The sequence below is a fragment of the Protopterus annectens genome, chromosome 12.part0 (genome assembly GCF_019279795.1).
Source record: "Protopterus annectens isolate FY-2018-M chromosome 12.part0, PAN1.0, whole genome shotgun sequence".
Lineage (NCBI taxonomy): Eukaryota > Metazoa > Chordata > Ceratodontiformes > Protopteridae > Protopterus > Protopterus annectens.
The window spans coordinates 527,925,727-527,941,258 of record NC_056746.1 but is presented as its reverse complement, the minus strand read 5'-3'; the positions used below and the strand labels follow the sequence as shown (position 1 = coordinate 527,941,258).

The 15,532-nt window shown below is 38.6% G+C and overlaps 1 protein-coding gene across 1 annotated transcript in view; it reads right to left on the bottom strand.

The window, feature by feature from the left end:
* CYTH3 (cytohesin 3) overlaps positions 1-15,532 on the bottom strand; it is a 934,108-nt gene that overhangs the window by 79,595 nt on the left and 838,981 nt on the right. Inside the window, exons 10-11 of the mRNA XM_044089667.1 lie at positions 10,781-10,857; positions 10,619-10,690 (exon numbers count right to left, since the gene is read on the bottom strand). Coding sequence (XP_043945602.1) covers positions 10,619-10,690; positions 10,781-10,857 — 149 coding nt within the window. The remainder of the gene's footprint in view (positions 1-10,618; positions 10,691-10,780; positions 10,858-15,532) is intronic.

Sequence of the window (15,532 nt, the reverse complement as noted above, 5' to 3'; positions counted from 1 at the left end):
GGCTGTCACATCAAGGATAACCAATACAGTTATTACTGTTAACAGTGCAACATGATGAAAAATTTATTTGGATTTTCTGCCTTGCACAAGTTCAAGGCTGGCCAAACAGCAGAGACGTTTACCTTTCATTGGACCCAGAAGTGTCTCCAGACCAAATCTGGGATTATTATGGTAAAAGGGACATAAATGGTATCGGGAGAAAGATTCTAAGCAATAAAGGAAGGTATGGACCTCCACTTTGTTCATGAAGAAGGAAAAGAGGGCTGGGTGGGAGGGAAAAGGTATTGCAACAGTGAAGATACTCAAACGTCTACATTTATGTTAAGTACCTACACTACTGTAATATATTAATCATACTTTACTATTGCAATAACTCTTGGGATGATTCCCAGAGCTAAAGTGAGATGGGTGGACGGAGTGGAAGGGACAGAGGAGAGAAGCCTCTGTAGAATAGATGAGGCAAACTCTGCTCTGGCTCTAGAAGCAGAGGTTAGACTAGTACTTTTTGATGGTATGAGCAGAAAACTAGGTGGCTGCATCCAAGATAGCATGGGTAGGCACTGCCCTAAAGAAGGCAGTGGTACTGCAGTCGCCTTAGTGGAGTATGTTGCAATCCTTTCAGGTGGTAGCTCTCCATGATCCTTGTAATAAAAAAAGCAAAGCAATCAGCAATCCATTTACAGATGGTTGTTTGTTAACTGTCCTTCCCTATTTGTCTTTTCTGAAAATGCCACAAACAGCTGGTCAAATTTTCTGCATGTTGTAGTCTTATCAAAACATAATCTGAATTGTATGTGTATGTCTACGGAATGTAGTGTTCTTTTGACTTTGTTTTGAGGGCTGAAAAAGAAGAGAGGTAAGTTAATGGACTGATTCACTGAAAGCTCAGATACATAAGGGCTTGAAGTTTTGAGATTCTCCTGGCAGACGTGAGAGCCACTTGTACAGCAGTCTTCCAAATGGTGCAGAGGCAACAGATCTAAACAGAGTTAGCTTTTCTAGGATAAAATTTAAGTTCCAATGTGGGGTATGGGTCCTTCTTGGTGGGGGTGTCTTAAATTAATGATATCCTTCAGGAACTGTTTCATTGTCTGATAAGAGAAAAGGCAAGCAAGATGACATGGCAAAAGCACAGATCTTTATAGAAACATAAGATAGCCCTGAATTGTAAAGTTCTGTCAGGCAACTCAGGACCTTGGGCAGCCCGGCGTGCAGCAGCTACTGCCCTTTGTCAACGCACCAATGGAAGAATCATAACCATTTTGAAATGAAGGATTTCCTGGTACTTAGTCTCCTGGCTTCCCTGAGAATCCTGTAAGTTGTTCTTTTAGAAAAGGTCTCTTTAGGGTATCAATATCTATCATCCACCCTGCCAACGTGAGTGTGTTCAAGTGGAGGAGTGAATAATGGATTCCTTGTTTTGTTTGAGAAAATACACTTTCAATGGTTGCACCCATAGTTCTTCCTTGATCATGTTAAGTAGAATAAAGAACCAGTGCTGCCTGGGTAAAGTGATACAATTAGGATCACCTTTGTCCATCCTCCCTGATCTTCTCAAATACGAAGGGATAGGGGAGGGAGGGTGCAGAAAAACAGACATGTTGATGGGAAGGAGAAGACATCCATCCTATGAGCACCCTTGAGCATGGCCCTTAGGCAGTATTTCTTAAGTTGTCTGTTCTGGTTTGAAGCAAAAAGGTCTACTTCTGCACATCTCATCTGTACGTCATTTAATGGAATAATTTCTTTCTTGACCATCTGTTTATATGGAACTAGTGGTAACCTGCAAAACAAGTCTGCCAGATTTGTTTTCTCTTCCTGGTGGATACTGAGCCAGAAGGGACAACCCATCTCCTGTATTAGGTTCCTAATGTTGCATGGCCAACTTGCTCAGGGAAAAAGTGGTAAGCCTCCCTGTTTCTGATGTACCGTATTACTATGGTATTGTCCTTCTAAGCAAAGTCCCTAGTTTCTGTTTTGTCTTAAATACCAATAATGTTTTTTGTACTGCCATCAATTCTTTTAGGCTAAGTGCTTTCTCCTAACTACCTTTCCGGCTGTCTTGTACTGTCATTTCTTACAAGTGGATGTCCAAAGTCTGATGACCTGGGTGCCCAACAACATCCAGAAAAGAACTCTCTGGTTGCTTTAGTATGCCTGAATCCACCAGAGTAGTTCTCTCCTGATGCAGGGGAGAAGAGAAATCTGGGTGGTAGGGAGTGTTGGTGCTGGTATCAGGTCTTCTTGAGATATCACTGTATTTCTTCATTTAAAACATGGTTAAGAGTACCATTAGGATGCATGGAGCCATGAACCTCAAGATTCTGAAAAATTCCTTGGTAGATATTGAGGCTTATTCCAGAACACCCTGGAATAATAAGTCAGGAAAAGGACTCTGTCCCAGAGAAATCATGCCTTCTGGTTCTTGGAATCCAACTCTTAAATGAATGACCAATGACCTATGAGGCATTTGTATGCAAAACACTAAAATTAATACTTAAAGGAGAACTGAAAAGCAGTATGGTGAAAATAAATATCGTTTGGCACTGATGGAAATGAATACATTTGCAAGAAGATGCTTGCCCTGCAGCCTTTAGCACTTTAATATTAAATATAACTGCACATTTAATTTATTCTTTTAAGGGTAGCCAGTGCACATTTTTCATAAAGCTAAAAATCAGTTAAAGCAGAAAATGCAAATTGTTTTTCACATCTGACAGGGAAACTGAGATAGGACAAAGCTAGATGGTATCTCTGCAACAGGGAACACAAGCTCTAGCATGGACTTCCAGCATGACTAAACATAACTTCAGAATAGGTAACGCCTGTGGGTGTAACTGTTATTTGGAGCAATTTCCCCTGTACGGAGGGATAACTTCTCTTTTTGGAAAGTGTATACAATTTTGTGTGTTTGCTGCGAGTTAAAAGGGGTTGGGGTTTGAAAATGTATTTATTTATGGTTTCTTCAATGTTTTTATTGAAGTGAGAAGTCTGTGAAATGTGACATGGATTTAATTCAAGACAAGAAGCTGCAATTGCATACAAAATCAGCTTGCCATGCAAATGTGTGCAAGAAAGTTGCAAGTTGGAAACATATATTGAAAATAACTCATGTAGAATATCTGAAAGTAATAGCTGCTTAACAGAACAACTGTCTTAGTGATTATATCATGGAATGTAAATGGCAGTTCAGACAAAAAGCAAGGAGTACTGAATTATATTAAGTACAGGGTGCAAATAGAAATGTTGAAGATACATTTGGCTGGAAATGAACATATGAACTTGGCAAAGGAATGATTTCAGAATGGAAATTCAGCAGAATATCAGAGACAAATGAAAAGGGAATAGTAATACTGACTATGAGAGGGGCTCCAATAATGTAAGAGGAGGACAAGAAAGACAATAATAGTAGAGTTGTGCTAATAAGTTGGTTACTGGGAGGGAAGGATTACACTGGCATGCATTTATATTTCACATAAAATTACTATCATGTTACTTAAAAGAACTTGGAGAGAAATGGTTAGTATTCAGCACAGAACATAATTTACGGGTGGGGAATGGAACCTGATTTGCAATAGTTATAATGTACTGGGGGATCCCTGAAGGGAAAGCATAGCAAAAGAGGGTTGATTTCTGTATAAATATATGAGAAAAATTTGGAATGGAAGATGTGGGTTGACTAGCAGGAAACTGGACAGAGTTTATATATTTCCCAAGGTAAATTAACTGGGTTATACTGGATAAAAATTACATTTCACAGAAGCATGGGTATTTAAATGAAAGCTTTGAAATACATATGATAACTATTTCAGATCATGCACCAGCAACAAATGTGGGGTAATCAAGTAAAAATGAGACCCTGGCACTTTCCCACTTTTTTGTTAAAAAGTGGGAATTTTAAGGAATGTGCAATGGAAATGATTCAAGAGTTATTAGGTAAGACACAAAATGTCTTCATAAGGGACAACTAGGGAGTGGGATAAAATGAAAATGGAGTTTAAAAATATGTAAAAATAAGAATGAACGATATGGGGAGAAGTGATAGAATTATTTAGAAGGGCTGTCAAACTGTAGAAGACAACTCTCACAGAATAAGATGAGTAATTGCTAAGTGTTAAAGGGAAATAAAGGAGTATTTGAATAATATGCACAAGTTTAGAAAGACTGCAGTTTCTGACAACCAAAGTTTATAAACACTATTAGCAAAGTGACTTAGGCAACAGAAAGTATAAAGGGTTTACTGACAAACTCAGAGAGAGACTGTGATAAGAAAATAACCAAAGATCTACATAGGTATTAGGTTTCAGAAAGTCTGTTAATATTTGTACAAAACAGAGGAATTGGGAAACCAAGAATATTACAGTATTTTCATTTAACTATGCCAAAGTTAGAGGAAGATGAGGCCCAAGAATGAAAAGCTAAGATAGGAAGGGATGGAATGACCTATAATCAATCAACAGGAAAGTCTCTGGGAAAAGATGGTATTTCTGTGGAAGTTTAGCAGTAAAAGTGATAAAAACCTGGAAGGATTTGTTTAATAATATTTTAAAAGAATAAATAACACTAGCATCGTGGAAAAAAGTTGTTGTGGTGGCTTTAATACACAGAGGGTAAATCATACTTCTGACCCAGCTTCATACATACCTATTTCAATTTTAAACTATGAATACAAAGTATCTATGTCTATATTAGCTAAGAGAATGGTAAAGGTGTTGCCAAAGGTGATAAATATAAATCAATGTGGTTTTGTGGAGGGGAGGCAAATATTTAACAACATTAACAGGACAGTGACGATACAGAAGAAAGCATAGTGTAAGACACTGCTACTGTTGCTGAGTCTTGATGCACAGAAGGCTTCAGTAGAGTCAACTGGCATTTTATGTGTATGGAAATGGTAGCATTTACACTGTGGCGACCCCTAACCGGGAAAAGCCAAAAGACACAACAACATTCCCTGTTAGAACAACAGGGTTAATTAGGAAGATAAATGAAGGGCCAGAGGCAAGAATTAACATGTGAAAATTCCACTCTGATAAGCTGTATCTGAACAGAAGAGGCAGGCAGGGGTGCCCGATTTCCCCTTTGTTATTTGCCACTGCAAATAAAATAAGGGATTAAAAATTAAATGATATAACTGGTACGTTAATCAAGAAAATTTTGATTTACTCACACAATACAACTTTGCACTTGATAAATCCAGAAAAGGGCATTTCAGTCTTGTGGAACATTTGAGACGTTTTGCATCTTTTTTCAGACATAAAATAACACCAAATGGAAGGAAAAAGTGCTCAAAATGAAATAACCAGCAACTCAGGAAGTAACACCCAGTAGGCATAAGAAAATCTGTTTAGTAATCACACCAAACAAAACGATCCACAGCAGCAGTAAACACAAATGCCCAAATGGGTTAAAATGCGTTTTTGTCAGAATAAAGACTTCATCAGATGAATGCATACCTCACAAATCTAATCTTACTTATACTACCAACAATGTAAAACTGCCAATTGTAAGCTAAATGACAGATTTAAAAAGTGCAATATACAATACTCCTTCCTTAACAAATATATTTCTGTATCTGAAAACAATAAATAGAAGATATAAATACACAAAACTGCAATTCATTAATAAAACATGTTATAAATGTAAAAATGTTAAAATTCATAAAACCTTCATGAAAGTAAAAACAAAATGCAAGCAGTTCATTAGTCATGATAGTGCCATCTAGTGGGCTAAATGAAAATGACAGGCTATAACTGCTGATATCAGTTTTAAAATAGGGGCCAGGGAGACTGCTTCATTTAAACCTGGCAATTTTGCAGCTTCAAAAAATAACTGCCAGAACAATTCCCTATACTCCAATCTCATCTCCCAAGGACCCCCTCAACATCTTTTAGCACAACTTCTAAAACTAAAAAGTGAAAACAATCATCTTGACATACTAACTTATGTTTATACAAAGCATTGTTAACACATTTATTCTTTATGTCATAGTCATATTCATAAATTCTGTTTTTTAACTTTCGTTCAGTTTTGCCCACATAAAAAGAGAAACATTTTTCACATTTTGCAAGGTATACAAAACCACTTGTGTTACAATTTGCAAAACTAGAACTGCAAATCAATTTGTCTCTACAAGCTAAATAAAGAGTTTCACCTTTTGTAAATAAGAGGGCACTGGGAACAACAACCACATTTAAAAGTGCCTACCTTTCCTCCTTTAATTAAAACTTTGTATTATTTTCTAAAATGTTTTTAATGTTGCACTCTTTCCTATAAATTAGTTTAAAAGCATTAAAATCTATCACAAAAGTTTCATCCAAACCATTAGTTTGTAAATCTACTCTTGGTTTCCTGCTTGTAGATGGGGGTGTCCTTACCCCTAAAATGGGCGCACATCTAACTTTCTTCCCTCAAGACCTTCATGCTCAATGTCTTTTATTAAGCTCTCAGGGTAACCCCTTATCCAGGAACATGGAAGTCAAAAGCTTATATTCTTCTAAAAAAAATCTTGGTCTTTACTGGTCATTCTACAACCGTGTACAAATTGTCCTTTTACTATGCCCCTATATACTGGTTGTGTACTACATGTGACAACAATCTCCCGTATTCTCCAAATATTTAGCCTATGGGGTAGGGTTGCAAGACAGAAGCCTTTTCTTACACACAAAAACATCCAGGCACATCTAAATTTGCAAATCAATACATCAAGTCTCCCAAAAGCATGTGGGAAAATGTGTTACGGTCTGATGAGACCAAGGTTGAACATTTTGGCCACAATTCCAAAAGGTATATTTGGCGCAAAAACAACACTTTGCATCACCAAAAGAACACCATCCCCACGGTGAAGCATGGTGGTGGCAGTATCATGCTTTGGGGTTGCTTTTCTTCAGCTGGAAATGGGGCTTTAGTCAAGGTGGAGGAAATTATGAACAGTTCCAAATACCAGTTACTTTTGGCATAAAACCTTCAGGCTTCTGCTAGAAAGCTGAAGATGAAGAGGAATTTCACCTTTCAACACAATGACCCCAAGCATATATCCAAATCTGCAAAAGAATGGTTTCACCAGAAGAAAATTAAAGTTTTGGAGTGGCCCAGCCAGAGCCCAGACCTAAATCAAATAGAAAATCTGTTGAGTGACCTGAAAATGGCTGTGCATAAGAGATACCCTCACAATCTGACAGATTTGGAGCGCTTTTGCAAGGAAGAGTGGAAATATATTGCCATGTTGATAGACTCCTACCAAAGAAGACCGAATGCTGTAATTAAAGCAAAAGGTGCTTCAACAAAGTATTAGTTTAAGGGTGTGCACGAGTATGCAACCAGATTACTGTACGTTTTTTAATTTTTTATATTTTTCCCTTAACAGATTTGTTTTTGAATTGAACTGTACAGGTTATAGGTCACATTAAAGGTGGGAAAAGTTTTGAAATGATTTACTGTGTTCTCATTTTTTTATATCACAAAAACCTGGCATTTTAACAGGTGTGTGTATACTTTTTATATCCACTGCATATTAACAGGCATAACCATCTTGTTTGTTAAGCTTTATTAAATTTATAAAATTGTTTCCTTAACAGAGTTTTTTTTTGACAATTAAATTATTTACTAAAAAAGGAAAGAAAACAGACACAGAAATTACCAACTTACTCCAGGAACCAAAAATGTTTCAAATATAACAATGCTGTTTTGTTAATTTCTTCTAGTTTATTTATAGTTGCTCACTATATTATATAATACCAGACTATTAAAAAATGGCAAATGTATCTATTTGATAACAGTGTATTTTCCACTTTATTCTCACTGTAAAAATGGAAAATGCTGAAAATATAACAAATATGAAAACATAAAGACAAAAAGACACTTGGCAGTAAGTAAATAAAATAATCAGTCTTCAAATTAACTTGCTCATAATCGAGCATTTGAAATTGTGCCTTCTTCAAATATCCTAATATGCTGCCAACACATTCGAAGAAAAGAACATGCTCAGTCACAGGGATGACTGTGATCCAGACAGCCTGCAATTGACTAGTAACCTGGGAGATGAAAGAGCTCAAGGAGGAGGGAAGGAGTCAGTGAGTGGCCAACCCCAGCTCACCTGTCTTGGCGGAAGGAAGCAGCCAGGACACTGCTATACTGACATCATAGCAAGTCTTGCCATCAGCATTTGGACTGTCATATATGTGTGCATGCTGTAAGCTGGAGTTGAGCATACACAGCAGTACATATGTTTAGGAAGTTGGAACGGTGTTTAAGCCTGTCGGTTGCCATGGGGTACAGGGTTTAAGGGCATACTACAAATCTCCACCCTCTAACAGTTCTTTAACTGGGCAGAGATGCTCTTATTTATTGGTGTGCACAGCATGGCAAAAGGTGGACAAGGACTGGGACAGATGGTTGGCAAGCACAGAGAAGAAACAAGCATATACAAATAAAACAAAGAGCATACTGCTAAGGGGCAAAGACCCTCAGACTCCAGGCACTGGGGAGAGTCCCTACTGAACATAGCTTCCGAGTTCACTGAGACTTGAGAAACAAGTCCTAAGTGCTTTGAACCAGTTGTTAATTTCCAAGGAAGCCAGACTTTGCATGGTTAGTCTCAAAATGCCAGTCTTTTGATTAACAGAACTAGTTCACAATAGAGGACAATAAAGCATCTAATCAGTTGCATAAAGGTATATGACAAAAAACTCTCAAGTTCCTGATACAACAGCAGCCACACAAGATAAGCACTTCAACAGCTGACAACCCACTTTGATTGTGGACTACTGGCTGTTAATACGATTCCACAGGAGTGTTCTCTTGTGAAATATGCTACCCCAGTAATGAAACATATAAACAATTAGTTTTACTGTCTGCTTGTTTGACACATTATTGTGATTGACAAGCAACAGGATGCATTTAAGCATGTATAAAAACAATAATCGAGACTTCAGAAAAGCTAATACCAGATGAAAACCTAATCATTTCCTTGAATAGCAGATGCTTTAACTCACACAAACAGGCCCCACACTCTCCAAGGTGAAGTATATTATATTACATTGCCTCACAACTCATGAATGTGTACATATTTTCATGGAGACTGTTCATGACTAAATCAGAAACTCAAGTTTCTCAGTTAAATAGGACTTCATAACAATTTTAACCTGGTGAGAGCATCAGCAGTCTGCAGCTCAAAGTATTGTTTATTTTATATATACTCAAAGAACTTCTGTTCACTCTGAGTGAATCTGAAGTCCAATAAAAGGAAAAGGTATGGCTCACTGTACTATACTATCGGACTGAATGTTGACCCAGTGTACTACTACTACCATCAAAAAATGGAAAATGTATTTTTGATCAAATACAGATTTTCTACACAGTAGTACTGTACTAATATTATTCTAAGGGGTTAGTATTACTTCCTAATTTTGCCTGTCTCATAATGGCATTTTTGGAAGTCAAGTTGCTTTTTTTGAGAAAATCTATTCTTCCTTCAATGCTCCCTGTGCCTAACAAGTAAACACTGCCCTTGCTTATTCCCCAGGTTTCTTCTTTCCCGTCATTTACACCACCCACCTTTCTGAAATTAACGTCTTTGATAATCTCTGGAGTGTGTGTCAGTAAATGTTTTTTTCAGTGACAACTTTAGATCGCTTCTTTTTTTTACCTTTACAGAAATTTACGGGGGTTGTCTTCTTACAGCTACAAAAATGGCTAAATAAATGCTTTCTAAACAAGTAAAAATTTCTTAGCGGACAGAATGTCTGCAAAACTTTCTCATAGGTTCACAGAGCTGTCACGTTTCCTGTCATTTATAATTAAGCTGCACTTGACTATGACTAAAACTCAAAATGCCATTTGATCCCACACAGATCTAAGCAATGCACTACCAGTCCCTTACATTTTTCACAGCTGTAAGAACAGAAAGAAAACAAGACTCCAATAAAAATACTCGTAATGTGAGCTTCTTCTGGGCCAAAAGTCTGAAATGTAAGGAGCAGTACGATGCAAAGACGAGTGAAAACTGTTTAACGTAATACTTCATTGCATATCTAAAACTATACTCCGAGTAGTGCAAAAATGTCACAGAAAATGAAAACAACCAACTCGTACTTGTAAATGGCAATGTCGATATGACTTCATGGGGGGGGGGCAATCTGTTACTAGGAAAAGGGTGCTTTGATGTACTTTTCTTAGACAAAGAACTACTTGCGAAACCCCAACAGCAGATGAATATAAAAGCAAGGAGGTAAGCTACAGATACAATCTATGACAACTTTCCTTAAAAACCTTCAATATTTCTGCACTGCACACCAAAATGAACACTGAAAATTTCAAGAGTGCTCGAACAAAAAAAACACAATAATAAGGATTGTAGCACAGAGAAGCAAGACAAAAAAAAAAAACTAAAGATACAAAAAAAATTCAAAGAATTCTATAATCTCTAGCAATAAAATCAATCAGCTCCTGCAAACTACTGTCATCCAGCTAAAACCAGTTACCTAAACATGACAGTTATCAAGGTAAAAGCAACATCAATAAGCACATCCATAGGGAAAAAAGTAAAACAAGCAGTGAATCTATCATGTATTATTTCTACCAAACAGTACAGAATAATACTGAAAAAATGGCTTCTTACAGGTTTGCGCTGGTCTTCAACTTCTCGTATGCTGAGATTTTCCAAAGGAATTATACCCCTAGGTTCTTTATCCTATGGTAAAACAGTAAACAGCTGCATAAATTTTATCCACACAACACACTAGCCCACTGTAAAATATAATGAATATTAAAACTAACTCACGGTAGTATATTCAAAGTAGTAAAGGCAATTGTCTGTGAGAATGAACCACCTTCGTTTCCACGTTTTTACTCGTCCACCTAAGATAAAATACAGCAGCAAAAATAATTAACTCCCTGTTATCACTTACGCCTGTCAGTGTAAATCCCAAGGACAAGTGCTGCCACAAACAACTTCAGACTCTTTTTACAATTTTTTGCATGAAAAGTCCCCCACATCCCCACAATCTGAGAATGGATGCAGTGTTACACTGCAAAAGCATCAAAGGTCATTACGAAATTGAAACATAAATAGATATAGGTATGTTTTAGGATAAAAAAAAACTGTCTATTAGATGTAAAATAAACAAACTGAAGCTATTAATAATAAAATGGTCAGTCAAATAATTAATGCTTTTACATTTAACTAAGCTAATTTGTACTGCTTGCATTGTATGATGTTTCACTCTCTTTATACAAATGCTTATTATACACTCATTTTTCATGTTGAAATGTTGAATTATTTTTCATGCTTGTCTGATTCTGAACATAACTGACATTTTAAAACTGCAGTACTCAACTGGCTACCAAAGACAAATAAGCAAGTCATTTTTTTTCAGTAAACCCAGAATACCACATATTATACCATGACCCCCCATTAATATTCCAAAATGTGCACGCTGATTGGTCAGCATGCACTTTGTAAATCGACTTATACTAATGGAAAAAGGTCCGGTCACCCGGACTTTTTCCATTAGTATAAGTCTTTTTTAAAACACTGTCTCGCTATGTTAAAGGAGTTAAAAAAAAGCAACGGAGATCTTATATAGGGTTTATATATATGGGTTTGTTTAGGAATAAAAAAAAAACAAAAAAAACAAATACATCACGTTAATATTTTTACAACTACATAGACTACTGACAGACACGTCAAGAGCATTTCACTGACAGCTGCTGGGATGCCTTCTGTGCAGAGTCTGCATGTCCTCCCTGCGTTCGTGTGTGTTTCCTCCGGGTGCTCTGGTTTCCTCCCACATTACAAACACATGCATCTAGAGTGTTTCTCCCTGGGCCTCCACTGAAAATTGGCTTTGTTCCAAGTTGGACTTTCCCGGTTAACAAATGTTAAATAAAATGAATAAATCTTATCAAGTCCAATGTAACATCTTTGCCAATATACTGATAAAACCAAGTAAGGAGGTTTTCTTGCTCCTCTTAACTCTACAAAATGTTCTCCAAGTACTGGAAGAAAAAAATATAAATCTATGAAATGCAAACATGAAAAACACATTTTTCCGGTTATAGCAAACGCTTAAGTGTGCACTGAAAAAGAAAAACAGTTCTTAAGCCACACAGCCAAAGATTCTTAAAGAGAACATGACAGTATATTCCAAATCTCCATGATGTCCTCTAACAGCACCACCATACTGAATTAAATCCAGAGAAGAAACCTTCTTTTTTGTTGACTTATTTACATTTTTATCCTGGGAAGGAGCGTTTGCCTGGTTGGACAGCAGCTCTGTTTTTTTACTGTTATTATATTACTCATTTTAATGTTGAAATTACTTCTTCGCTGAGGGCGGCCCACAGTGGTGCAGCGGTTAGCATTGCCACCTCACAGCAACAGGTTCTCCGGTTCAATCCTCAGCTGGGGGTGCCTTCTGTGCGGAGTCTGCATGTCCTCCCTGTGGTCTCGTGGTTTTCCTCAGGGTGTTGCGGTTTCCTCCCACATCCTAAAGCCAAGCTGTAGGTGGATTGGAGACACTAAATTGGCCCTAGGTGCAAGTGCATGCATGTGTGTGCATTCTGAGGAAGGTTGGGCGCTGGGCTGGCAACTCGACACCGTAAAACTCCACTGCCAATCATGAGCAGACAGGTGATCCTCTGTGGCGACCCCTACAAGGGAAAAGCCGAAAGAAGAAGAAGATCACTATATCCACATCTGTCTGTGCATAACAAAATGTACTTCAGGGGAAAACAGCTGTTACTGAAGTCTCTGAAACCATAAAAGAAAATGAATTATCAATAATGTTGTCTTTTGGCTTTTCCTGGTTGGGGGTCGCCACAGTGGAACTCCGGTCCGCTAATGATTGGCAGTAGATTTTCACGAACACTGAGTTGACAGCTCGACATTCAACCTTCAAAGAAGGCACTGCCATTTATGCATGTCTTTCGAACGCCCACCCAACCGCAGGGAGGACATGCAGACTCCACTCAGAAGGCACTCCCCGCACTCCAGCCAAGAATCGAATGGGAAAACCTCTTGCTGTGAGGCAACAACGCTACCGCTGCACCACCGCAGAAGTACTGAATTATCAATAATAACCTATCCTTAACCAGCACTGTGGTATACAGGGATAAAATTCTAAGCTGAAGGTGGCCAGAGTTTGACAAGCAGCTTGGGTGTCTAAAGCTGTTGGCTGGGGAGGATGGAAGTGAGCAGCTAATGCCAGTGCTGCCATCCTAGGGGAAGGGAGGTGGCTCTGCTTTGCCATACAAGTGACACCTAGTGGAGTTCTGAGCCAGCCAAGCTTGTGCTGGCATAGGGCATTCATCACTTACAAGGGTACATTTGCCATTAGCTCACTGCACATGTGCTGTCACTTGGTCTAAAGAGTAAGTGCCCAAACTCAGATTAGCCCAATCCTACTGAATAATCTAGCCCTCTCACCACTCCACACACAAACTACATAACTCTACCACAGTACTTACTCTAACCTGAATCCTCGCTGCCGAACCATAAAATCCTGCTCCCTAAACTTCTGTTTAACACAACCCCCCCAAAACAAACTAATTTCCCCATTTGCTCTTTAACCCTGAAACATCCTTTCCTATACCTAAATTCCCCAGTTGCTCCTTAACCTTATACCCCCCCTCCTTAAACCTAAATTTCCAATGTCTCCTCAAAACTAAAATTATGCTCCCCCTCCCTAATTCTAAAGTCTTTGATCACATCCCAAACTTAGAACTCCATTCTCCCTCCAAAGGTCTAAACTCTTCTACCACTTCCTAAACCTAAATCACTGACTACTCCCTAAATCCCAGACTTGCCTCCCACTTCCTAAAGCTAATACTCCTCCCGATCTCTGCCTAAAAACACAATCAATACTCCCACTCTCCAATCCCTCCCAATGGGTGCCACACGTACAGGATTCAAACTTGAATAATGTGTTTGGATAAGGTGAGGCAGCTCCACTGTCTCCATACAGCTGCTGGACCTTGTCCATACACATTATCTGAGTTTACACTCAAGAGGTAGCCTATGCCAGCTATAACACACTGAAGTGTCTGGTCATCATGAGGCTGGGTCTCAGGCACTTGTAGCAGTCTCTACTTACATGGAGCAGGTGAGGAGAAGCTAGTGTGCCTTGTAGCAGTCTCTATTTACATGGAGCAGGTGAGGAGAAGCTAGTGTGCCTTGTAGCAGTCTCTATTTACATGGAGCAGGTGAGGAGAAGCTAGTGTGCCTTGTAGCAGTCTCTATTTACATGGAGCTGGTGAGGTGAAGCTAGTGTGCAAGCACACATGCCCTGTGGAGGTAGCAACTGTGGTCTCAAAGGCTCCACCAAGTGAGAGGAGGGTGCGCCTGTGGGAAAGAGTAGTTTGCCCCCTTGTACCAGCAAACTGGCCCACTCCCTATTGCCTGACTCTTGCCGAGTGACAAAAGGCAGATGGGGCTTTCCCTGGCAGGAATGAATAGGCTACAGGGCTTTCCCTGGCAAAAATGAATAGGTTACAGGCTTTCCTGCTCCCTACTGAAATTATGGGACTCTTTAGCTTCAGGACTGCTTGTCATCTGTTAGACCAGTTGAGCTGGAACATAGTATACCTAATAAACAGAATTAACTTCATAAGAAGTTATTTTTAATAACAAAGAAAGGCATCACATATCACCTCATTATGTTATACTATACCACCTGAATTAACTTTAATAAATAAAATCACAGACGTTTAAAGCAAGCAATACATTACTACTTACTTAGTTTTGTTGTAAAAAGCCATATACATATCAGAGACCTCAAACTTGCGATTATCACGCCTCAAACAGCCCTCACTCCAGTATAATTCTGTTACATATAAAACCTCAGCTATTAGTTTATGACAAATGTATCCTTGGGCATCCTCATGCAATAATCCTACAGGCCGTCTCTTATGCTAACAAGCTCATCTTCTCTTTGGTCTACATTTTTTTATCAAATGCTTCTGGCACTGGAATCTTGCTCCTCTTAGCCAAATTTCGCCTCACTCCCTAAATCCTTTTCTTACCATCTCTTCTTAATGTCTATCAACAGGTACACCTCTCACTGCCACCATACACCTTCAAACTTTCTTAACCTGCTTTACTTCACATTTCTTCAGTATCTTCCATTACTCACCTCTACGAATCTATCAACCAAACTGACCACTACCACCTCCTCTCTTATCAGTAGATCTTTCTAAAGGTCTTGCCCAGTCACCCACCAAAAAATCTTCAAATGATGAATAATCAGCATATGTAACATACAAGCATAAAGCCTGACTACAGCTCAGATGCCTACAGTTCAACTAGCAATTCACTGTTTACAGGCAAGGAAGATGAGTATGTAGTTTCTGCTTGGCTTTCACCTTAGCTATACCAACAGGGCCTTGTTGGGGAGTGGAAGCTCATCAGGTAGTGTGGAAGTGTGGAGGGAGTGCCAGGTTGTTAAGTCATGGCATGTCCACCGAAGTTGTTGATGGCAGCCTCTGTTGCAACATGTGGGGCAGTAGGCATACACGGACTGAAGGGTGTAGATGA